Source organism: Terrapene carolina, unplaced genomic scaffold (genome assembly GCF_002925995.2).
Source record: "Terrapene carolina triunguis isolate 2854851 unplaced genomic scaffold, T_m_triunguis-2.0 Scaffold93, whole genome shotgun sequence".
NCBI classification, from domain to species: domain Eukaryota; kingdom Metazoa; phylum Chordata; order Testudines; family Emydidae; genus Terrapene; species Terrapene triunguis.
In genome coordinates, this window is record NW_020664444.1 from 27,304,535 (window position 1) to 27,330,432 (window position 25,898).

Below are 25,898 nucleotides of genomic sequence, written 5' to 3' on the forward strand. Positions count from 1 at the left end.
CACCTGGAATTTCTAAAAACTGTCACCCGAGCATTTTCAGAACTGCTGATCACTCTCAGCTCCCAATGAGTTTTCAAATAATGCCACATATCACAAAAAAGCCAAATACTATGCAACATCTTTACTGGACCTCCCTTCCCTTACTCCCCAATCTAGTTCAGTACCAAACGAAACTATAGCATCTAGTTGGCACTAGAACACATGCCAGTGAAATGACGAGTTTGTTCTTTACTTACTTTTGGCTGTGACGTCACCTAGGATCTGCCATATCATTGCTAAACTGTGGCATATAACACACTGCTGGAAATTTGTGGGTGGGTCTATTCCTGAGGTCAGCCAGGAAGTGCCTTTGTGTCAACTGACTTTTGTCTTACTAGTATTGCTGGAGAGGTAAAGGAAAATGGTTGAATTAAGTGACTCTCTCTAGCTGATCACAGGAAAGGACATGTCAGCCAAGGAATAACAGTAAGTGAGCCATACATAGGTTAGACATATAAATAGTGCTATAAAAGGAAATGAGAAAGAGAAAGGGAGAGAGCACGAGAGAGAGCATGTGTGTGTCTCTCTCTCTCTCACACACACACACACACAGACCTATTGGTGGTTCTCTACTGTCAGCAGCTCTTGTCAGGCCTGACATATATATCAGTTCAGCTAACACACTTTTATCATAATCTATCTCTAAAAGGGGTCATGTACGGTATCATATACAAAGTGATAACATGCTGGTTCTGAAAATCATTGTATGATGTATGTACAATAGATATAGCTATGTGCTGCAAATGTGTTCTTAACATGTATTTGGCAAGCAGTTCCTAAGCCATGCCTGTTCCAGACAAAGGAATGTGGTTCCACCTAACTGAATGTGTCTCCAATATAAATTAGGCAAGGTATGGCTGAATGCAAAGAAAAGCACATTTATATGCAAGGTAAACAGAGCGATCAGGAGAGCAAGTGGGGAAAGATGACTATATAATCTCGATAGGGGATGGAGACCGCATCCCAAGGAAGCCCTCCTTCCTCTTGAAGCAAGGTCAATGAATTTTATGGCATCTACCTCCCAGCGGGAGAGAGAAGCTAGGCCTGGGCTTACTTTTCAAAGAACATATTTCAAAGGTTTACTGAGCTATAAAGACAGGATCTGAACGTCAAGTGATTAGCAACTGAATCAACTGATTGTATACAATATTACTGTATTATAGAAGCGTATACAGTGAGGTCTTTGATGAAAGTCTGTGACACATTGGTAATGAATATAATTGTGAAATGTGTGCATTAACATTACATGAGGAATTGTAATACTCACTGATATTATACTTTAACATCTGTGACCAAACACAGGGAAAAACAGGTTCTCTCCCACACAGGAGGGAAGGTAGCAATCTACCTGTCTCCCATGAACTTAAGCATTATGGAATCAAAATGATGGAAGCCTCATTTATGTATGAATCAGGAGGAGGATGGGAAATCAACAGGAAGGGAAGATCAGCAGGAGGCCCTCCTGTCTCTTGTAACAGGGTCAATGAAATTTTGGAGATTGAAGCAGAAATATAAAGCCATTTTGGTATCCATCACTTGGGGGATGCAAGGAGCCAGAGCTCTTGGAATCACAGAACGTTGGATCCTTCAACCAAGGGGGTTGAAGTCCCTGGGAACTGAGTATAGGTGAGAAACCTAATTTGCTGAAATTAAGTTTTAGTTTTAGAAGCATATTTTTACTTTTGTTTGCTTGTAACCCTTTGTCTTTATTCCTTATACTTGGTATCACTTAATTCTATGTCCTTTTGTTAAATAGCCTGTTTTACTTTTACTAGTCACTAATTCAGTGCTGTGACCGGAGTGTATTTGTCAAAAAACGGTTAAATTAATGAGCTGCTGTGTATTATCTCTTTAAAGGAGCAACAATCTTAACTTATGTGAATATTCACTACGTGGGCTGGACACTACAGTGAGACATCTCTGGGGAACTCGGGAGCTGGGGGAACACTGGTTTTTACCTGGCAGATAAGGTTTGGACTGGCAGAGTTTGTTGGCAAGGCAGACAAGCTAGTGTGTCAGAGAGCTGTCACCCAGCTTAACGCTCACCTGCTAAGACTGAGAGGGATAACATGGTAACACTCAATTCTGGGAACCTCAGCAGATTGTCATGGGGGAAAGGATGAAAAAGGAGGGGACAGACGGCTATTGGGGGGGAGGGAAATTGGAGGTGTAACCAAGTGAAAAGGCATTTTAAAACATGCTATGTGGGAAAAAAAGTTGTAATATATCATAAGATGAGTCACTAAACCAACCTTTCCCCCACCCATCTGTAGCCATGTAGAGGAGTAACCGCAGTTTGCTGTGCAACCCTGGGCAAGGGATTTCAAATTAACAGAAATCAAGCATAAAGAGCTGGGATGGAGAAGAGGTCGTCTTTAAGAAATCATTATCTCCCCAGCTTTTGGCTACAGGTCTGTTAGGTTTCATTTAATTATTGCTCCCTTGACTTACTGACCTTTCTGTTGAATGGTTGGCCTCACACATAGCAAGGATCTGGGATGTTCCAGGGTTTACTTGGCCTAAAAGGCCACATATATTATCCTCTGAATCCAGCCATTACACAAAGCACTATTGCTTCTCAGATTACATTGCAACTGTAAGTGTTGCCATGAAAAGTTGTCCACTTCTGATAAAATTGCAAACAAACGGCTACCACTTGCATGACAATTATGGAGGGAAGGGGGAGAAGCATCATTAGCTGAGTCTCGTGGGCTACTCCTATACACAGTGAAAATGGGAATTAATTTTCACCTCCCACCAAAAAAAAGATAAGGATCAATTTTAATTAATGTTATACTGTGAAGAAGAGATGCAGAAGGTCAAATACAATTTAAGTAGTAATTAGCTATTTCACTGTAACAAAGTCCCCTTTGAAATCTGTGCTTTGTTTATTCAGCAGAATATAGTACTCAAATGTTTTTCTTGAGACATCAGAACCCTACACATGGCAAAGCATTTGGATGCCACAGATACTTAGACTGCAGAGAGAAGAAAAAGTCAGTGAAATATGAAAAGAATTGGGAATGAGTAGAGGAGAATATAAGGAGCAAAAAGATTTGAAATCAAGTATTGTTAACTCTTTCACTACTGAGCCAGGGAACTGCCTGAAATTGTTTAATTGGTTGATTTTATTTGGGAGATCAGAAAAGATTCTGTGTTGACAAGGGAAGAGGGAGTCAGAAATAACTTTTTCAGGATGAGGGGGTGTTAGTAACTATGTCCCTGTCTGATAGGCAAAAAGAGTTAGCTTAACATGATTGAAAAGTCCTCATAACATAACATTTTTTAGATCATTTTGAGCTGGTAATGCCAACCAGCACACTGATCTAAAAGTTTCACCTGCATCATAACGAGCATTAAGAGGGCTTTCCAATCATGTTAAGCTAATTTGATTGAGATAACACAATTAAAGGAAGCAGCCTCTTTGTCCATCGAGACATAGTATAATCGATAAAGCCAGCCCCTCACTTATTTTGGGCATTAGCATCACTAATGCGGTACTGTCAACCACAAACATTAAAAAATCAGAAGTTTGACTTTAAAACTCACAATATTTTAAGAATTATAAATCTGGGATCTTTTTAATTCATCTTCTGGTTTTAAGCACATTTTCAATCTTTTTTCCACACTATAAATGGTAGACATTTACTGAGAGGGAGTGGATAAAACCAGAGACTTTTGTGTAATCAAAGTGATACAGAAGTTTGGGCATTAAGAGGATACTAAATATGGTGAGGCTTGTGACAATATCACCAAAGCTGATAACAATGCTGCTATATAGCTGCTTGCTGGTCCCCAAAAATCCACTGACAGATGACAAATCAAAGTGCTGAGTAGAGGCAAAGCCAAATCACTATTTCAGCAGGCCCAGCAAAGAATGGGTATTGCAATTCTGGGCAACTGCACCTATATTCTGCTTCTGTGGTCCAGCAAGGGCACCTACGCTGTCTTCCAGTGCCCCACTCATCACCTTTCTTGTGCAGACACCTTTCTCTCTCTCTTGGCCCTGGCCGGGGTATTTCCAGACTGCACAGTACCCTGGCTACACTGTGAATACCCCAACAAGACGAACTGCCTAAACAGGCCTATTTTGCCAACTCCTCAGAGACTATAAATAGTATAATTGCCACAGTGAAGTTACTAGACAGCCCATTTATTCTTAAAATTAATGCATTACAGAGAAAACATAGTATATAATATAAGTACCTACATGCATACTAATTTTCTTACCAGAGATCATCCTCCGACTCCAACAAGGGGTCTGGCAGGTGAACAGTCATTCAAACCCCACCAAGGGGGTTTTCTGTGGTCACAAGTTCATAACAGCTGTTAGCTCAGACCAATCTCATCCATGAACCCGAGAGTCACTCTTTTATACAGTTTGGGCCTCTGATCCTGTCCTTGTGTAACAGGTGATCAGTAGACAGTGGGTTTCTCCTTGAGGTGCAGCTTAACAAAGGATGGTCTGGAAGTGGGTAATTTGCATTCTCCTCCTCCCAGGTATTTCCTAGGGAACCCACTCAACTAAAAGTTCCGTCTTTTCTGGCCCATTGTTTTGAGAGATCTCTGAAGCTCATAACATTTCGCAGGATTGACATTACTTCTGACAACCCCTTAAGGAACAATCCCACAATAATACATAAATATTAGCATCTTTAATACAATGAACTCCTAAGATACTGAAACTTAATTCAATAAGGTTTGTCCAGGATATGGCAGGAAACTGTCATATCTGTCACAATGGAATCCTCTGACTAGGGAATATAGGAAAAGGTCTAAGGCTGCATGGGGTTGTGGAAGGCACAATCAATTTAAAGCCTTTCTTTGGCTTTTACAATTACCAGTGAGATGTTAAAAGTATTATACATTTTGGTTCACTAAGAGCTTGATCCTGACTTCCTGACACAGGCAAAATCTCCAGTGGCACCACAGAGATTTTTGCCTGCATAAAAACTTCAGACTGAGTCCCAAAAGGGCAGGGAGTTTTTTTTTTTTCAGAAGTCTGCTGTTGTCAAACTTGTGAGGATGTAATTGTACAACATGTGCTGACACATCCAGTCCTACAAGTGAGTGAGATATTACTGCTATTCTTTAGCGTAAGCAAGGAAATATACATGAGGGCTTAGTTACGAAGTTTACATACAGTATTCTCAGCAAGGAAGCTCCTCAGAAGTAATAAATAGTATGATCCCAAGCTATTACAGTGGCTTCCAATACTAGCATGATATTATGTTATCCATTTGTGATGGCAGTTTTGATCTCTCCACTGTTCCGTACGTGCAGATTTTGACTACCTTGCTTGCTTTTTTGGGTGAAAAATGCTTGGAGGGTTGAAACAGGCACGCTTCAGAATATTTTGTTTAAGATGAGGTTGGGAGTGGATAGAATACATAATATGATTCAACCAGCCCACCCTGCTGGTACAACAGCCAGTGTCAGCAGGATATGATGTAGATGAAATAAACATTGTCGTAACATCTCTCGAAGTATTATTATGTATCCAGAATGCTATTGGCTAAGCTGTCTGGATATGGACAACAAAATGTGGAATTGATATAGCAATGTGAAAATGATATTTTGCCTAAACTTAGCATACATTGATAGTAGACATAAAATAATTCAATACATTTTTCAATCACTGGGAAATCAGATCTATAAGATGCAGCTTCATTCTAGAAGCCCACGTGTTCACATATCATGTAGAATTATTTTTCCCCATAGGGAAGCACAGTCCTCTGAATAGCCCTTTTTGGAGACGCAATAGACAGTTACCTTCTGCTCCATGTGTCTTCCAAATAGAGAGAAAGCAAATGTGAGCCACTATTGTCTTACTTTTAATTCTGTCCATTTGAAGTCCACAAGAGGGGGCATGAACTCAGAACCTATGTTCAAGATCTGCTGCCAATAAAATAGTGGGCTAGCATCAGAAGCACAAGCAGAATATCCATCCAGTGAAAAGTTGGTCCAACCTCAAACTACAGATATACTCTTGTAGCTCAGAGGAAAGCACTGGGTGACTTCTAAAAAGCTACCTGTCCTTTCCTTCTTCTAATGGCCTTTTAATGCAGTCAGCCCCAAGAATAATGCATACAGGCAAAGCTGCAAACTGAAGGAATAGATTACAGGCCCACTTTTCCCTTAATATCTCTTCTTCCATGACACTCTGGTCCACTGTAAGAATATAAAAAATCTGCCTCACAGAGGGACCAATGGGCACCCCCAACTCAAGCAGCAGATTGCTTTCTGGTGAATAGGGAACGGAGCCTCCCAGGAAGGGGGATGAGATGGACGCCCTCCGGAGATGAACAGACAAAGAAGAAGCAAACAACCCGTTCCCTTCCCCCCCGAAGAAATAAAACACCCCACAGAAAAAACAGAGCATAGTGGTACCGATCTACCTATTTAATTCGTTCATTTATCTGTATTTAGCTAAAGCAATACCACAGAAGGTTTATGTTGCCCATAATTTTTAAAAACACAATATGAAACCCTCCACCAAACCAACACACCATAGATCCTTGACATTTCTGCTGCCACAAATCAGCAAAACATACTGTGAATTAAATCAATCTCTCTCCACCTCTGACATTCACCCCAAAAGATCCTTAGCTTTCCCAAATTCCTGCTCTAACAGACAGGCTTTGCAATGTGCCTGGAAGATCAACAAGTCTGGACTATTTAAGACAAAGAGGGGGAACGAAACCTCTGAAGTTTGGAAACAACTGATCCAGACAGATCTCTGAGCATAGCACAAACCTTACTAAATGAAGGTAGAAACTATATGAATTGCTTCACCCACCAATAAAATACAGCTACCTCTAGAGTGAAACAGGGTAAGTGTAACAGCAAACATCACTATACAGTACATCAGTTTAGGTCAAAAGGGAAAAATACCATATCTAACTGAAACAGCAGGAATTTAGGTAGCCAAAAATGCAATTACCTAACTTGAAATCTGGCCACAGCACTGAGGTTAATGTTCTCTCTCTTGTGAAAAGTGCCATGTCATCTTTAATGATCACAGGAGGTCAGGACCTCTGTATTACATCTTATCTGAAAACTCCAACAGCACAGTATCCCCTAATACCATGCTGAGTATTGATTCTGAGAACTGGTGCAGAGGGAAGAGAACCATTGAATCACCAACACTGCTTCCTGAAGCACCTTCATTTTCCCTAGAGGTCTCCTATCTAAGTACAGATCTGATCAAACGCTGCTTAGCTTGTGAAATCTGATGAGATCACAGCCCAAGATAAAATGGTTGTAGAATGACACCTTGGTTTCACTAATGCAGAAGCAAATTAATTTTGTAGCACTGTGTTTCTCTCTCTCTCTCACACACACACACGATAAAAAAAAATCTTCATGCTTACCTGGCTATGGTACATATTTCTACTGAGACATTCCATATATTTAGAATGGGAAATATTGCAGAACTCCAGTAAACATAACATATTTAAGCAGCAAATGATTTTATGCTGTCCACTGTATCACACAGGCAGAATTAGATACAGATTATGCCTTTAGATAACTACCACCGAAGTCAATCCAAGCTATGCAAATGAACCCACGAGCAGTTTGGCCCAACAAATATGACTTGTAGAGTGAGAGTCACCTCTCCAAGAATAGAATTTGTTTGCCCATATAAACAAAGCAAAAAATATGGATTGGGTGGCTAACCTGAGCCTCCACCAGCATCGCAACATCCGCACTACTCTTTTTAACATGCTTACATGAGCTGTAGTTGACCTGGCCTGGGAGGCTTGCTCCAAGCTGAAGTGTAGATATGCACTCTGGTAGTTGTCTTCCTCTGGTTGAGCTGCAGCCTTTTATCCCAGCTGTGGTTAATCAGGCAGTTAGTCACAGCTAGTCAGGTAAATGACCCATCTATTAACCCCTTCCTGGCTGCTACAGCGTGGGGTCTATACACCCCATCATATGGGAAAATACACTTTTTGGCCCAATCCTGTGACCCTTAGTCCCATGAGTATGCCCACGGAAGCCAATGGGACTATGCTCAGTTAGTAAGGACCATTTGCATGAATGATCACTGCAAGATTAGGCTCCCTGAAATGAGTTAAACTTCTGAATTACAATGTGGAAATTCAAGCAAGAAGTCAGGAAGACCTGACTGGCCCCTGCTTAGGAATGTGTCTCTGCAAAATTTGCTAATTTTCTCTTGCTCAGGAAATTATTATTTCTTTGCTAACAAGGAATCTGAGAGGAGAACCAAGAGGGATTTCCACTGTGCTAAGCCTTACTGGCAACCAGAAAAAAAAATACATAAACTCCTCAGAATTATAACTATGTTTAAGGAAAACAGCATCTCTGTCTGACAAGGCAGGTCTGATCAACTCATCAACAAGGACAATTTCCAAGCTGCCAAAACTAGTTTAGGAGTCTGCTAGAAAGTCAGGAGCAACCAGTGAAGGAAAATCATCAATGCATTACCATGTGGGTTCTGTGACTGAAACTCCAAGAGGGCAAAAGTATAAGGAGGTGGGGCACAATATTTAGGGACTAAAAAATGCAGGAGCAGGGGGAGAGAAGAAAAGGATCCATTAACATAAAACTCATGGCAAAAGAAGACTGTACTTTTATAAAAGAAAAAACACATTTATGCTCTGAGTGTAGTATTTGTCTGAATCTAAACGATACAGGAAATGTTACACATCTCCTAAGGCAGGAGTCACTGATATCCTGCACCTTGTGGAGTCACTTCCACCATTCTGGCTTGGTAGCATTTTATACTCACTTTGCAACTAGTGTAAATGACTCCACAAGGTGCAGGGCAACAGTAAATAAGGCCCCCAGAGTTTATTCATTAATGGACCAATCCTTCAAACTTACTGTTGCACTAGTGCTTAGAATCATGTATATGGAAATTTCAAACCTGGAGTAAAGTTGATGGGTGAAATCCTGGCCCATTTAAGTCAATGGGAGTGTTGCCACTGACTTCAATGGGGCCAGGATTTTACCTAATTTTCTGATAAAATGATCCAAAAGAAATGTCACTGTCTTACACCAAATACTAACAATATTAATATTGTTATACTTGGGGCTATACAAGACACAAAGTGAAGCCAGCCCCAGCCCCGAAGGTTGAGACTCTGGTCGACAAAAAGAGAGAAGCTTTGATACACTGAGAAAGCCACAGGGACAATTAGTTTAGAGAGCATGTTTTTAAGTTTGGTATGGATAATTTCTTGCAGGGGTGATAGAAGGCATTTTCAAAAATCCCCACAGAATCTGATATTTTATGAACATTGTTTTCAGTTGTAATATTCATTTTTCATTACACTAACATAATTCTTTTACTTTACAGTTGGATCCACAGCCTTAAATACACATAGTTGTGCATATTGATTAGAATTATTACACGCATTTCAAATGCTTGCTTCTCTCCAAAAGCTGTTTTACTAAACCTCCCATTTTTATCCAGCTAAAACGCCTTTGTGAATAGCCAGCCTAGACAGTTTTTCAAAAATGTCTCGTGTCATATTGCACGTTACACAACTGAACATCTGAGAGCTACCTAAAAATATCTGAAAGCTACCAACCAAACACTCCAGTGGACAACCAGATTGCTCCTGAAATTTAGAAAGTCCAGAAATTCACTACCCCAACAACATTTTGCTGGTAGCTAAGGCATCTTTTCCTTCAGATATGAACATCACTTTGAGTTACAATGCTGACATAGTAGTATTAATTTGTAATGTTACATTTTCTGATTAAAAACAACATGTACTATTAGACACCAATCCGCAAAGTGATGCATACAGGTGGATCCTAAAGCCCTCACAAACCCCACTGAATTCACTGGGGTTCTGCCTGGGTGCAACGTTCCATCTGCATGTATCTTTTTGCATGATGTTTATGCGGTGTTCACAAATATGATGGAAAGCCATAAAGTGCTAACAATTTATAAGGTAGATCATAACAGTTTATAGAAGCTGATACCCATAATGAATTTGAACAAAAGATTGGAAATTTGTGGGAGATTTTTAGCAGTTAAGTAATGATGAGGCTCAGTTGAATAGTGGAGACCCTTAGAGAATTCACCTTTAATCTTTATTTGTACTATATCAAGTATAAAATGCCATATGTTGTCAATTGATTACAGTTTTGACTTTGTCTGCAAATTGTTGGATGATATTGTTTTTTACTGGTTTCTAAATTAAATCCGAATTACATAAAAAAGATAGTGTAGGCAACAAACCATCTTAGATACGGGATGGCTTACATTTCCAAATACATCTTTTCCATCTCTAATTTCTAAGATCTTAAGTAAGTGCAACAAGACAATTCACATTAAATAGCATATGTATTAAGTATTGAATAGGGCCAGATTTGCCACTCTTAAAAAGTAACAATGATTACAATATAATTAAGTTCATCTTTCTCCATGGAGGTATTGTGCCAACAACTTTCACTGTTACATTACATTTTAGACAAGGATTTCAGAAAAAATGAGGTAGCTCTTCAAAAAGATTAAGTCAAAGGCAAGGAAATTAAAATATTTACACTCCATAAAGTGGAACCTGGAAATTAGCAGAACTAAGAAGACTAGGAAAAACAGATAGCCGAAGACATAAAAGAAATAACATTTCTATTATTGTGTCAGAAGGAGGAAACTTGCAAAGGAATAACTGCATCTGCTGGAGCACCATGGATTCAAGGGAGTAATTGAGGAAGATAAGGCCATTGAAGACAAACTAAATGATTTCTTTTCATCACTCTTTTCCACAGAGGACGTTGAGGAAATACCTACTCCAGTTCTGTGCTCTTTCCTACTAAAAACAATGAGATTGTCAGACTGAGTTGATAATAAATGAGGCAAACACACTTAAAAAGCAACAGGTCACCAGAGGTGAAATCTTGGCCCCACTGATGTCAATAGGAGTTTTTCCAGGGACTTCAATACAGCCAGGATTTCATCCTAGGACTGACTGGTATAAATCCAGGAATTCCAAAGAAACAAACATGAAGGGACTGAGCTGGGTGTCATTGTGATCAGCCCAACGTGTAGTAGTGATCAAAACAACAAACAAAATGGTATGCTATTTAATGAATGGGATCGAAATAACATAAGACATTATACTAGTACATGAACAGCTTAGTGAAGAAGTGAATAAAAGGTCACATTACAGAGGTATATAGATTAATTAATGGACTAGAGAAAGTAAATAGGATGTTCCTAGTTAATTTTTCCCATAACATAAGAACAAGCAGGCGTTTAATGAAATTCAATGCTACCCAATTTAAAACTATAACAGGAAACATTTATTATACAAACCCTAAAACTGGAATTAAGTATCACAATACCTTTGAGTCCAGAGGTTTAGTATGATCCCCAAAATAACTAGACATTAATGAGAATATCCACAGGTATAATAAACAGGACAAAAACTTTTTTGTTAGGAAAGGATATAGCTCCTAATACTCTGGGCCACAAGGTGGCTTCTTATTGAGGAGATTGGGAAGAAAGTTCTCATATGAGTAGGTTTTCATAATTGTCCATGACACTGTATTTTCTATCTTCCAGAGAAGCATCTAATATTGGTGAATGTCAGAAAGAATACAGCAGTGAACTAGGTAGACCACTGGTCTGCTGTGTTATGGCAAGTCCTCTGTTCCTGTACATAGTGTATAGAATGTATTATACACTGTGAAAAATAATACCATTTAGAATGAGAATGCATTCTCACTTATATTTATGTAAGGGTAGAAGTAACATGGCAAGGTGCTTAAATACCCTCAGAACAATCCATTGATTGGTCACTGTGTAATGCTTGGAGGCATACAGGAAGGGCATCAGTGGCACATTTTTAGAGCATATCTGCTGGATGATCCACAGAGAAGCATTTGTTTTAATTTCTGAGTGAGACATTTTCTCATCTTCCTACAACCAGGGGAAGTGTAGCAGCATCAGCTATTATGGAAGGATAAAATGTTTTGAGACAGAAATAGTTAAAGGAACTGTGCCCTTCACAAAAAAATGCGGTGGAAGAAACCCAAGCCTTCTATCTCAGATTCAAGGGACAGCCCTCAAACCAGGACCTTAATAAACCGATGTTATAATGTTTAGTTTTCAGCCAATATTTTCAAAAGTGAATAGTGATTTTGAGAGTCACAGTTTTTGGTTGTTAGACTTGGGAGACACTTTTAAAGTGTCTGATTTTCAGAGGGTGGGAGCTCAGCATCAAATATTGGTCACTCCTTTACTTAGATCCCTTACACACTTATATATTAGTTTTAAAAAAAAGTTGTCAACACAGACAGAAATTTGATGCCCTTTTTCAGTTCTTAATATTTCCACAAATAGACACCAATTTTTATGAAACTATTCACAATTTAAAATTGTTCTATGGAGGTTTTATGTTAAGATCTAAACCTAACATTTATTTGCATACTATTACTTGGAATAGTCACGATTTGTAATTTGCTGTTTGCACCCACTGGGCGGATAAGTCACATGGTGTTGTTTCAGTTCCATTATTTGATGATTTCCAAACCCACAGAAAGCTTTCAAGATGGCTGCACAAGCACTTCTGTTGCAGATACTCATGATGATTATTCATATTTGCACAAATATTTGCAACACTATCCCTTTTCCGAAAATTTTTGAGAATAAAGTTTTATTCAAATAAACCTTTGTGAAAAGTGAATAAGAAGGGGTCATGAATATCAGCAAAACAAATTCACTGTTTTTCTTCAAATGAATGTTGTGCCCAGCTCTAAACAGGTTAAATCGTATACAACCATTTAAATATTTGTTCTTCATATATAATTTTGCATGTTTGGATATTCAAAAAGGAAAAGAATTTTGAAAACAAGTGCCACCAGATACTGCTCCACCCGCTGGCTTGATGAGAGGCACCACAAGTGGAAGAATAATATCCTCAAAGTTCAAAGAAAAAAGACTGAATCTATTTTGGACCCTATATTGTTTTGAATAACCATAAATAAAATTCAAGTTTACAACCATTAAATGCAACATAAGAAAGAGCTTTATCAATAGACGTTTTTGTAACTTGAGATATACATCTTCAAAAATATAAGAAACCTGAACTTACTGTGGCTGTGCCGGAGACAGTTTGTGCATTTGTGTCAGCTGCACTCTGTTCAGTGTGTGTCTGAGCAGGAGGGTACATGTTTAACGTGTGCTCTGGAACTGTGGTTTGGCCTGTGTAGTCTGGAGCTGGATGGGGGTGTGGGGCTGTATATTCTGCCGGGATCCCATTCTGTGGCGGAGCAAACTGAGCTGAGGCATAAGGCTGCGCCATTGTGTCAGGAGGTGCTGTAGCTTCCTGATTACCCTGTAAAGTAAAGGAAAAAAAGGCAGAGTCAGAAAAAATAATTTAGAAAGTAAAGAGGATATTCTCCAAGATTTCTAAATGGATGTTTGTTTCCCCTGGAGAGTGTATCCCATCTGATTTAATTCCCTCCTCTGCCACACCCTATTACAATCCTGCCTTTACAGAAGCACGTGTAGTTTTCTATGTGGGCCTTTTTAAAATTTGATTGTTAACACCAGGTAAGAATACATGAACTGAAACCCCTAGTGTATATGCAGTCAAAGGAACAGATACTTTAGCTAAAACATTAAATGTTGCCAATATGTTTTTACTAAAACCAGCAGTTAAGAAGGAAAAGTTATAGTAAATAATTCCACTAATTCCAAAAGTTACAAAACACTGATGGCATTGAAAGAGGCTCGGTATATTTATCACATAGTGCATTCTTTCTCATAGTTTTCTAGATTTCTGAAAAGATGCAGCCAACCTAAAATCCAAATGAGAGTTTGAAAATAGATGTACTAAAATGCTGCTCTCTCAGATGTTCATCACTCTTTTAATGTGTAATCTATTAAGTAAACATTCATCCTTTCAGCTGTAGAGCACAAATGCAACGTGATGATTAGATTCAAGCTTAGAATCACAAAATAAAAAATATGGGACTAGAAATACATCAGTTTAAAATCCATTTGAGAAAAAACATTAAAAATACTTTACCCTGTAATGTGTCAGAAAATTTAGATGAAAGAGCTTAAAATGCCTTATCATTTTGCTAGTAATAATTTAACATTTATGTGTTAAAAGAAACCTTTAAAATTAAAAGACCAAATGGAAGCGTCTATAATTTGTATAGACAATTAGATCTAGTTTTAGCTTTGATATAATTCTACTGTGGCAAGCAGATGCCAAAAATGCTAACGTATCACAGGTATTTAACATAAATGTCTGCAACATTCTCTGGCTAAATGGTCTGACCATAATGAATACATTATGACATTGAAAAAAATATCTTCTTACAAAACATGTTTGTGAATTTATTTAAGGTATGCCTAAATCATGATGCTACAGATAACAGTGTCAGGGGACACCAGTACCTCTGCAGTATCGCCAGAGAAAGGAATTGGGGATGGCTATACATATTCCAAAGCCTCGTCTCAATTTCAGGGACAGAACCAAAAAGTGTTGTTCTGAGTCCAACTAAATGTTTTGTTTAACCCCAAACAATGCCCCCATCCTTTCTTTTTTTATTCCATCTTGGGGTGATTTCTTTTACTCTTTTGATTTAGTATTTTAAATTAGCTCAATTGCTAAAGCAAAAACCATTTCAAAACAAAAAGTTGAAATATTTGGTTTCAAAATTAACTTTCAACTTTTTTTGCTTTTGCTTTTAAAATTTTGTTGCCTCAAAAAATGTATTTTCAGGCTAATTTACTGCTCATCGAAAAAATTTCACCCAGCTCCAAAAAAATGCCCACAGAACCTCTGTCAATGAGGTCCAAGGGGAAAAATTATTTCCTGATACCAAAAAAGTGATTGGTAAGGCCTGCAGCATCCTAAAAAGCCCAGCTCCTATGCTATAATTAAGAGGAGGGAAAGAGAACAGCTAACAGGTGCAAGAGGCATTTGAAAACCCTAGGAGAGTGTAAAAAAGTGGAGGAGGGGGCACGCCAATTGATTAGCTCCAACCCGCCAGGTCCTGCCAAAGAGAAGACAAAGGGACCCGCGGAAGGAAGGGACCAGCCCCTGACTTGCTCAGCATGAGCTCTGCCCCGTCAAGACACTGTGATGTCTGGTCAAGATCATCCTCATTCCCCACTGAATGTGCAAAAGTAGGGAGGGAAGGGAGGATTATGAAATATTCAGCCACATTCCACCAAACACGCTCACGCACTTGCACACGCATTTTTTGTTTTCATTAATCCTTGCACCTGCTGGCTTCAGCAAAGGCCATGGCTAATACTGAAATACAGAGGTAATATTGTGGAATTTCACATCTAGGAAGATTTCCAACCAGTTTCAGCTATTCAAATAAGCATCTAAATACAGAAGTGATTATTTGAACAGAACAGGAACTCAGAACCTTTGGGGATTCACTAACCTGTATATTACAACAGCCCTTGGTTACATATTACAGGAGAAAAAATGCATTTTTCCTAACTAAATGCCAATATGCTGTAGTGAATTAAGCATGGGACACTAGGAGTCTGAAACTCCTGAATGTGAATCCAATCTCTTCAACTAATTTAGTGTGTGTCCTTGGGCAAATCATTTATACTTTCTGCCTCACTTTATCATCTTTAAAATGGAAACAACAACATTTACATTCTACACTGTGTTGTGAGATTACTTCATGATTGTACTGTGCTTTGAAAGTGTAAAATAATGGTATTATTAGTATTACAAGTACAAGCCAAGATGAAAAGTTAAGTATTTTTACACTAAAACTTGCAACAATTTAAGTTTAAAACCTGGAAAAATACCTTGTACATTTGATTTAGCAGGAATATATCTACTTATTCAGGTTTTTTTAAATAAAATTGAAAACTCATTTTTTTATTTCTTTACCTAATACTCCCTAATTATTATGAAAAATATTGATTGTACATGGCCAAAATGCACACTAAAGAAAGTATGCACACTAAAACTGGGCAATGATTGGGTTCCTTCATGTGTCTTCACAGGTAATTAGCCATTAGTGTGAATATTTGTATTTGTTGAAAGTTCTATGTTTAAACTGTAAACATCAAATACTTTAGGACAGACTTGAGTGATAGGAACCAGGGAGCATGGCAGCAGCAGCAAAAAAAATTTCTTCTATCTACTAAATTACTTTGACTGTATTGCTTTGAAGCACAGTAGCTGGTCATTCCTGGTCCATAAGTTATTCCTTCATGTCAGTTGTTAGACATGGCATTACAGTCAGCAGATATTAAAAAAAGAACAATAATGGCAACAAAGGGACCAACAGCTAATGTTCAGATGCTTTTGATCTACTAAAGGTTTTTATACTACCTTGAGTTCTAAAACAGATGTTGCTGAGACCCCCACTGTTTCTCATTAACACTGACAGCAGTTCCATGAGACCCTAATTAATATCTGTACCATTCACACTTAGTGCTAATTACAGCTAATATTTAATTAAGAGCACTGAGCTTTTATATGATTTCTTACCAGCATCTTCAAACATTTCACTTCAGTACTGCCATAAAATGGCATACATACAATGAAACGTCAGGCACCTTAACACTGTTGAGAGTCTTCTAGCTCAGTCATTAGATTTGCTAAACTGAGGTTTTGATTCCCTTATTAAAGTGGCACCAGGAAAAAGTAAGGAAATAGTGAAGGGTCAGCATATAAATAAATAACCCCTATGTATTCAGGGAGAAGTGGAAACTTGGCATGCCAGGTATCAGCCCAGGTGTTATTCTTTCATTGAACTTATTTTTGTTTTAATTAAATATATATATAGTTGTCCACTGTAAGATAAAGAAATTATATGTGTGGGTGTGTATGTACATATACACATACTGTTGTAAGCCAGGAATTTATTATTATGAAGATCATGATAATAATGCTGAGATGTTCTGATTTTAAAAGCAGCTACTGCACATGCCACAAGTGCAGGTTTTTTAGTTTTAAAATTTAGTCTAAATAATCTCTACATTTTGGATCCATAATGAGCATATGCATATTCAAAGCACATAACATTACCATAATGCATTAGCATGTCCCATATGATTAAACATATTCTATAATATTAAGATACGTAACATACAAATTGGTTACTGTTTAAGACGTGAATTCATATTAAGTTTAACACAGTGGAAACTAACAGATCCCTACTTATACTGTTGTGAAATGTGAATGACAAATCTTGACTACACAAAACTGATCTAAATTTGAATGGGTCTTTGTGAATCTCAAGTTATCCTCTACCCCACGGCATTTTAACTGGGTATTTTAAAATGACATTTTAATGAGAGTATTGAAAACAAAATGAAACTGAAAAATGGAATCTACTAAGTTATTTTAAAGGTATGAAATGTTCCTTAAAGTGACAGGAAACTCCATTCTTAATTTAGACCATGAACTTAGGCACTGGAGCAGCCTCAAAACAGTGGGTGACAGTACACAGGCAATGTGGAACTCTAACTAGGCACAAGAGGGTAGACCGAAGTTATAGTTTCAGACTTAACTCTGAATCTCTTTACTTTTATATAAGTTTAAATGACCCCTTAATGTTCATTTTTGTGTGTGGTTTAATAAAGTAGTAGTTGGCAGCTGAAAGAAGAACAAAGGAAGGCAGACAGTCAGGCTCTGCTAAATGTTTTGGCCTGAAATCTAATGAAAACCACATTTCAGCTCCAAAATATGCTTTACGTGGCAGTGTATAAAATCCAGTTTATTGCTTTCTGCTTAAATGCTGAGCTATACCAGAACAAAAAAGTGCTTTAGTATGATATAGGCAAGTGAAGGCTTTCTAAAATCCCATAGATTATTATACTTAAAACAGAAAAGATCAGAATTTTAAAACATTCCTATTGAGTATCTCAAATCTCCACATTCTTTTTCAGCACTATCTCTTCTGCTCTGAAAGGCTTTTATAATTAAAAAATGCATGAAAAGTGTCAAAACATAATAAAGCAAGCTTGTCATGTTTATACACAAAAGACAGAGCAAAGAAAATATTACTTATTCCGTGTTCCTTTTTAAACACACATTCACAACATAAAACTGTATTTATTCACTAAAAACCTTTAAGGTTGCCCACATTTTAAAGTCTAACTAACGGTTTACTGTTTGTTTTATTCTATTTTAGTTTTATTGTGTTCTGTTTCTTTGGCAAGAGATATTTCACATTCAGAGAAAGCCTCTCATACTGTAGTTAAATGAGCCAAACTGCATCATATCCTCAGGGCATGGAAACAAAGAAGAAAAATGCAAAATTACTCTGTAAACCTGCTGGTTATAAGAACGGCTCAGTTAGACATATCAAGCACAGCAGACACACATAATCACTGCTGTAGCTCGCCTGGCAGAATGACTTAAGCAACAAAATATGTATTAGAGGAGGCTTGCATGCAGTGGTACAGTTGAATAAAAGAAATGCCCTTGCTTGACTAAAATCAGAGTTTCAAGTGAAAATAAAGTGAAAATACCTGCTGTACCATCCTGCTCTCTTTATCCTCCATAAACTTAGCAGCTGCTCTAGTCCCAGGCCATGCAGCATCTGCCCAAAGCAAGCATCAATTATGGATGAGGGCGTGTGAGCTATGTAATGTGTGTATGAGTGTGGATGATAGGGGTGTTGAAGGAGGGGGAGCTAATGCAAGCCTTACTGACCTCCCACTCAACATCTGACTGCTCCCAAAACCTAATCCAGATGGGACTCTTTCAGTTTGCTAGGCCTCGCCCCATCAATCACAGCAGGCCACTCCTCTGTCTCCTGCTACTAGTTATAGAGTGCACCACTGAGCAGATGATTACACACAGAAGAAGAAAAAACACAGCTTGACTACATTAATAGCTGTTTAAAAAACATTAGAAATGCTACTTTGTAAGTTGCCGTAAGCTGAATATTTTCATTTTTAAAATAAGATGATTGTATTCTAAGTTATGGAAAACCCTAAACCTCCTAAACCTGGTTTTTTGACAACTGCAGTTTACAGGAGAGAGAGAGAGAGAGTTTAATCTTTCCTACAATTTGAAAAGTTAACAGCAATAAAATTTGTGTTTTAAAGTTGCTTAATACTCGTAGCAAACTTAGGCAATAAAAAAATTGTCTATTTTACATTAAATTTACTTTACCCTTTCTTTATAATTGAAATTGTTTTGCCATCTTTATTTTGTGAAATCCCTCTTGCCCACCAAGGGAAATATTTCAGAAATGCTTCCAAGCTTTACTTTTGTGCAGCAGCTTAAGCAAGCTAATGCTTCACTATTAAAGGAACTTGTCTAGATACTCTAGAGGTAGTCTCAGAAATGATTAAATTTCTAATTAAAATCACATAACAGAGAAGAAGGCTAAGACAACACAAAGAGCCCCAAAGAATTCAACTTTACTGGCAATCTGTCATGGGCTGTCACCGGATTCAAGAAGTTAGAGGCAGGACTGAAATACAACAGGTGAGTTTTTATTTACAAGTGTCCCAAATTCCCAGAAAAAAAATCTGGATAAACCGTATTAACTGTATCGTTAAACTTACATTCCAACTCAAATACACTGGGTTTCTTTAACAATGCAGGATAATTCTTATAGATTTGCTGCTAGCACTTCCTAGTTAAGGATAATAAAAACAGCTGCTTCAGGTTTTTCCACAGGGAATCAGACATCCAGCCTCATTGGACGAATTGACTAACTCTGCAAGCTTTCTCTCTTGACATTTAATAATCTGACTGGGCTACTTGACTTGGACCATTTGACTTCTCAACCAAATTCAGACACAGAAAATTCTGTAATTTCCTCCCGTTCTTGGAAAGGTAACTACAAAGCCAGTTCTGCCTCATATTTCACTTAAAAACAAACTCTTTCCCAAGTAAGGGTGTTCCCAAAAGGAAAGAATGAAAGGGTAAAAAGAACAGTTTTTCTTGGACAGAATCAGAAAGAGAGAGAGAGAGAGAGAAAAGAAAAGAGCAGGGGGTAGCTCAGGGATTTGTATTATTTCCTTGGGTTATGGTAGGATTTCTTTTCTCCACCAAACAACCTCATGCACAAGAGACAAATATGTTCCCAGTGTCCTCTTCATATGCACCATATTGCACCCTGATAAAAGCCTGAATCCCAGCTATCAATATATGTCCAATTAGTAAATGAATTAGTGCCACTGCTCAGGACCATTTTATTAGCACAACCATCTTTTTTGTGTGTACTGGGTATGGCTATATGGCAATGGTCAACAGCAATTATTTTTCCAGGACGCAGTACCAGAGATTCAGTTGTTCTCTCCCTTGAGTGGCACCTTTATGTTACTGGTGATTTTGTATGTTTTTCTTTTAGATATGCTTTTCAGCTAAAAAGTATGGTATGTACCTCTCTCCAATTTGGCTATGTTAAACTCCATGACCCACCTCAATGTTAAGGGTGCTTGGGAAATCAGAGTGGAATAGAAATCTGAAGCATTATATAATCTCTGAAACTATATTTCATATACCCACCATGATGATGGTATCTCTTCAGTTCTTTCTTTTGCTATGTTAAGTGATCATCTGTCCATGGACACATGATACAAATAAAGCTCATCAAGTGAATTCTCTTTTCAAGTGATTTAGTAACCGAGCAATAAATGTAAACATATGGGGCCAGATCCCACAATGCTTCACTGGCACAAAGTGGCTGTGAAGTTGCCCTATATAGGAAGGCCAAAGAGTCCCTGGGTGTGGGGAGGGAGGGGCCATGTTCACAGAGTGTTGTGCTCTGGTGATTCCTAGCTGGCATTACCGCCCGTAGGGGCTATGCCAAACTAGCTCCGTTAGGGCAGTCCTGTGACTATTCTAAAGTTGTGCTGGCAGCCAAATCAGTCCCTGGCGGCACAATAAAATCAGGGGAGTACAACGGGTTTGTTGGCTACTTTTGCACCCTTTCCACCTCTCAGGTTTTGTATCAGAGCAAGTCCAGACCAGAGTAGTGGGTCCGCTGTATCTAGCTCCAGTCTTGCAACTCAGCTTATGTCTCCTTTTAACTTCTTCTGTTGGAAGGGCAAACCTCAGACTAGTGCTGCTGTACATTTTAGGTTTTAAACAGTACATTAATGTGGCATTTTTACGACTTGGCATTTTAGGGACAACAAAGACTTTGCTTCTACAGATAGTGGCTTCCTCTCTCACTCACCGACCACAAGGTTTTTTTTTGTTTGTTTGTTTTTACTTTTAAGCACAAATTCGGTGCATTTCAAAGCTGAAATTTTATCAATGTATTACTGTCAAACATACATTTTGGGGGGAAAAAACAGCTGCAAAGAAGTGCAGCATGTTCTGCTCTGCACTAATTCTGTCAGTGCTACATATCTCTGACATGGAATATCAGACATAAACACTCTCTTGCCTAGTGCAATGGGCTATTCCCTGAGAAACCTTTCAGGGAAATAAATAATTGTTTTCCAAAACAGAAAGAGTTTCTAAAAGCAATTTAAAGGGGAAAAGGGGACTAATAAAGAATTACAGTACAGAAGGATTTCTCAAAGGAATTTTCTCTTATATGATTGTCATAATTTATACATTAGCCTTCTGTAGCCTTCCATCCAAAAGATCTCAAAGTTTACAAACAGTAAATTAACCATCACAAAAGCCCCATGAAGTATAGACTGTGGCAAAGCCAGGAAGATAACCCAGATCTCTTGACCCTCAGTCATGGGGGGGCTTTTTAACCCACAAAACTACACTTCCACTTAACCATTATAGTGGTAGTTTCACCTCACTAAACAGACCCTCCCAAACTGTCTTTTTGATATATTTTGATATGTGGATAAAAAGGAATATTGGTGTTTACAAGTTTGAGATAATTGATTTAAAGAGGAGAACTAAAAGAAGAGGCTGGACATTTTTTTGCACAAAAGAAAACAGAGCCTATCATGTAAAAATTCATATCTGTACTGAGGTAAAGTTAAGGTAAATATGGTAAACATACATGCTTAATACTGACCTTATTCCGAATGTAAGTTCATTATATAGAACAGTACAACCACAAAATAAAGCAGATATTAGCAAAACCGCTTTGTCCCTATTCCTGCATCTTAGACCTCATTTACATAGTGAGGATCATGTTCCTTGGTCATAGCAGGGAATGAGCATGACAGGAGCTCTAGACTTACAACTACTCAGCATAAAAGGCTTCACATAGCACTTGCTGCGATTCACATCTGCATGCAGCCTCCATTCACAGATATGCTAGAGCACAGTGCACAGGGACCATGCAGTATCCATCCAGATCAAATGTGTGCTCTTGGCTAACATCACTTAGCTAAAGCAACCAGAATTTGTGCGTGAAACAAAACAAAGTGGGTTTTAAGTGGGAAGAATTTACCCTCTTTTCCTCAAGAAAAAAAAAATCATGCAGTTGCCACTCATGGTGGTAAAGGACCAATGGTTTGATCTAAGCACTGCATAATCTTGCTCAGAAAAGATTTGTCAGTGCCCTTCTCTCCTAACTTGTACAACCGCTGGCACTCTAATTTAATGGCCCTGTTAAAACATGCCAGGTTGTCCGACGGTTTTACGTGTGCAAGAGGAATTTTCAAGATCTGACCTACTTTTACTGCATAATCAGAGAACTACAATCCACAATGTAAATAATTTTAGTAAGCTTTATGTAACAGAAGTTACTTAATTTTTTGTCTTTAGCCCCTCTGGGCTTGTTTCCGTTGAGAGTAGAATTCCCACTGAAGTCAATGGCTTGAGCGGGGCTCAAGAGTAAACCCTTGAAATCAGGAAAAGATGCAAATGGTTCATCTGGGTAATTCATTTCTATAGCCACAATAATTGCCAGATATGTGGCGTCAACAAAGCAGAGTACCTTCAAAGTTAACTCACAATTTCCCATGATCTTTCAAGGTTCACATTATTTTTCATACCACATACAATTATTTTGCCCAGCAAGATCAGAATGGCAAGAAAAGGGACTAGCTACTCTATGAAGCCCACTTTCGGCCCTCAAGGAACTTCTCTCAATTATTTGAGATGGATTTGGCAGGCTACTTTAACACACTAAGTAGCGATTGCTTTTTTGCTTTTATCTACAATCACAGAGTCAAGAAACTGGCATCCTCTACACTGCATATGAGTCCACAGCTGTTCTATAAACTGAGAGCTGTAATGTGAACAGTGACATGTCTTACTCAATTATCTGCCACATTTACTCACTATATTTCTATAGGTGTAGAAAGGACACTTCATTTACCATAGTTACCCCACATAAAGAACTAGGATTTAGTTTTAATTCTCCTCTAATTTCCATCACATCTGTAAACCAACAGTTAACTGCATGTAAACTTTCTAGTTATGTCTGTATTCTGTTGCACTAAAGTTTCACACCTCCTGTACATTGCTATACTGAAAACGAGACACACATCTTAGAGTTGAATCACAGTAGATATAATACACTTTTGCTCATTTTATTCCTACACATGAGGTCTAAGACCCCAGTTATGCAAAGATTTACATATGTGTGTTATACAATGGGAGTAGTCCCACTAAAGTCAAACATGACTACTTAAGGTGAAGCATGTGGATAGGTCTTTGGAGGATTATGGCCTAACTGAGTCTCTGGGATGGCATGTCTAGCTCATTCACCTTACCGTTCAAGGATTGACATGTGCAATATTTACAAGGATCCAGGGCAGAGGGGAGAGACTAATTGGGTAAATACAAATCAAATCCAGTTATAAATGTATGTATCCAGATTTGACAGACTTGTCATGAAAGTAAAGAAGGAAATGTTATTTACTCCTTCTCATAACACAAGAATTAGGGGTTACCAGATGAAATTAATAGGCAGCAGGTTTAAAACAAACAAAAGGAAATATTTTTGCACACAACACACAGTCAGCCTATGGAATTCCTTGCCAGGGGATGTTGTGAAGGCCAAGAGGGTTCAAAGCAGGGTTCAAAAAGGAATTAGACAAGTTCATGGAGGATAGGTCCATCAATGGCTATTAGCCAAGATGGACAGGCATGGTGTCCCTAGCTCTGTTTTCCAGAAGCTGGGAATGGGCAACAGGGGATGGATCAGTTGATGATTACCTGTTCTGTTCATTACCTCTGGGGCACTTGGCATTGGCCACTGTCGGAAGACAGCATACTGAACTAGATGGACCTTTGGTCTAACTCAGTATGGCCACTCTTATGTAGGTTATTCACTAACAAATACTTGCAATACAGTTGAAATAATACGTTTTAAATTCTGTTCCAGGTAGACCCTAGCATCTCAGTTACAATTTTCCCCTAAACCAACTTACTGGATGGCTCAGGGGATTGTGAGGACAATACTAATTTATTGTTTTTACCTGCAGCTCTGTCAATTCAAAAAGGCTGAGATTAACAGTTAAGATGTTCCAATTCACAGTTGTTAACTGGCCAACATTAGATTAAATGAATGTTTTCTTATAGACAAATTTCATTGCATCACAAAATACACCATCATAATCGCCAACTTTGTTAGCAGTATCAACGCAGAGGCCAATGAATGAACATAGATACTTATGGGTAGTTTACTCAGGCTGTTCTTGTTCTGTAGACACAGTATTTTAAATTTTTGCCAATCTGTTACTTTTCCCGTACACAAAATTCTCTTAGTTAAAAATACCCAAGGAATATGGGTGTTGCCAGTTTCACAGATGGGCAACAAAAATGATGAGAAGCATGGTAAGACTTCTGTATGAGAAGAGAGTGAAAAGATTGCACCTGCTTAAATTAGAGATGAGATGAATAAGGGAAGATATGATAGAGAGACACACAACTATGAACTGAAAGTAAATTGGACACTGCTAGTTAACCTCTCTCATAATACCAAAGGAAGGAGGCATTTGCTTAAATTTAAAAATGATAAAAGGAAATACTATTTTACACAACGCATAATGAACCTGTAAAACTCACTGACACAAGACAGCATTCAGGCCAAGAGTTTCGTAGATTTTTTTTTAAAAGTTTATACATTTAAATGCATTATTTGAACATCTGCAGTTACAACAGAAAGAATAAATTATACATGCAGATCATATAAAAACCTATATTTAAAGAATGTTAGGGTTACAAAATAAAGCACTTTCAAGTTAGGATATTCAAAAAGTAATGCTGCCCAGGCAACCTTAATTCAGGTCTTGGAGGGTTCGTCTACACAGGGATAAAAGCCCCACGATCAGCTGACTCAGGCTCATGGGTTTCGGGCTGTGGAGCTAAAAATTTCTGTGTAGACCAGAGGTTCTCAAACTGGGTAGCGCACCCCCCTCGGGGGGCATGGAATGTATTCTGTGGGGTATGAGAAGCTTTAGGGGGGAAAAACTTACTGTGCACATTCAGAGCTGGGCGGCCAGAGAGCAGCAGCTGCTGGCCGAGCACCCAGAGGTGAAGAGTGCATAAACTACTACAGGCACAAAGATGGGGGGAGTGATCAAATAAGTTTGAGAACCACTGTGTAGACGTTTGGGCTTGGGCTGCAGCCTGAGCTCTCAGACCCTGTGATGGGGTATCTGCCCCAAACTGGACTAGAAAGGGTTAACCTCAGACGGGAGCAGTGGAGGTGAGTCCTTCATGTGGCCCAGACAGACTCTGTGAGGCACAGTCAATAGGAGAGAGGCTGCAAGGAGCAGCCAATCAGGGCCCAGCAAGCTCACATAAAAGTTGCTCCAGGGCAAAGGTGAGAGCAGTTGCTACTGGGAGCCCAAGGGGTAAGGACTGTGTCCCTGGCAGGCTGAAAGAAAGCTAGCACCACAGACAGGTCACTGCATTTGCACAGACAGCTCAGTTGCTGGCAGGGACCAGGGGAGCAAGCGAGAACTCCTGGCAGTCTGCAGAGATTGGGCAACTGAGTGCCCTGAGGCTCATAGAGGATGCTGCGGTTCCTGACACTGT

The 25,898-nt window shown here is 38.6% G+C and overlaps 1 protein-coding gene across 8 annotated transcripts in view; it reads right to left on the minus strand.

The window, feature by feature from the left end:
* Positions 1-18,697, minus strand: part of RBFOX1 (RNA binding fox-1 homolog 1) — a 216,483-nt gene extending 197,786 nt beyond the window's left edge. For all 8 annotated transcript variants that reach the window (XM_026650660.2, XM_026650665.2, XM_026650657.2 and 5 more), the window contains exons 1-2: positions 18,497-18,697; positions 13,116-13,358 (exon numbers count right to left, since the gene is read on the minus strand). In XM_026650660.2, coding sequence (XP_026506445.1) covers positions 13,116-13,358; positions 18,497-18,529 — 276 coding nt within the window. In that variant the 5' untranslated portion in view covers positions 18,530-18,697. The remainder of the gene's footprint in view (positions 1-13,115; positions 13,359-18,496) is intronic.
* Between the last annotated feature and the right edge of the window lie 7,201 nt (positions 18,698-25,898).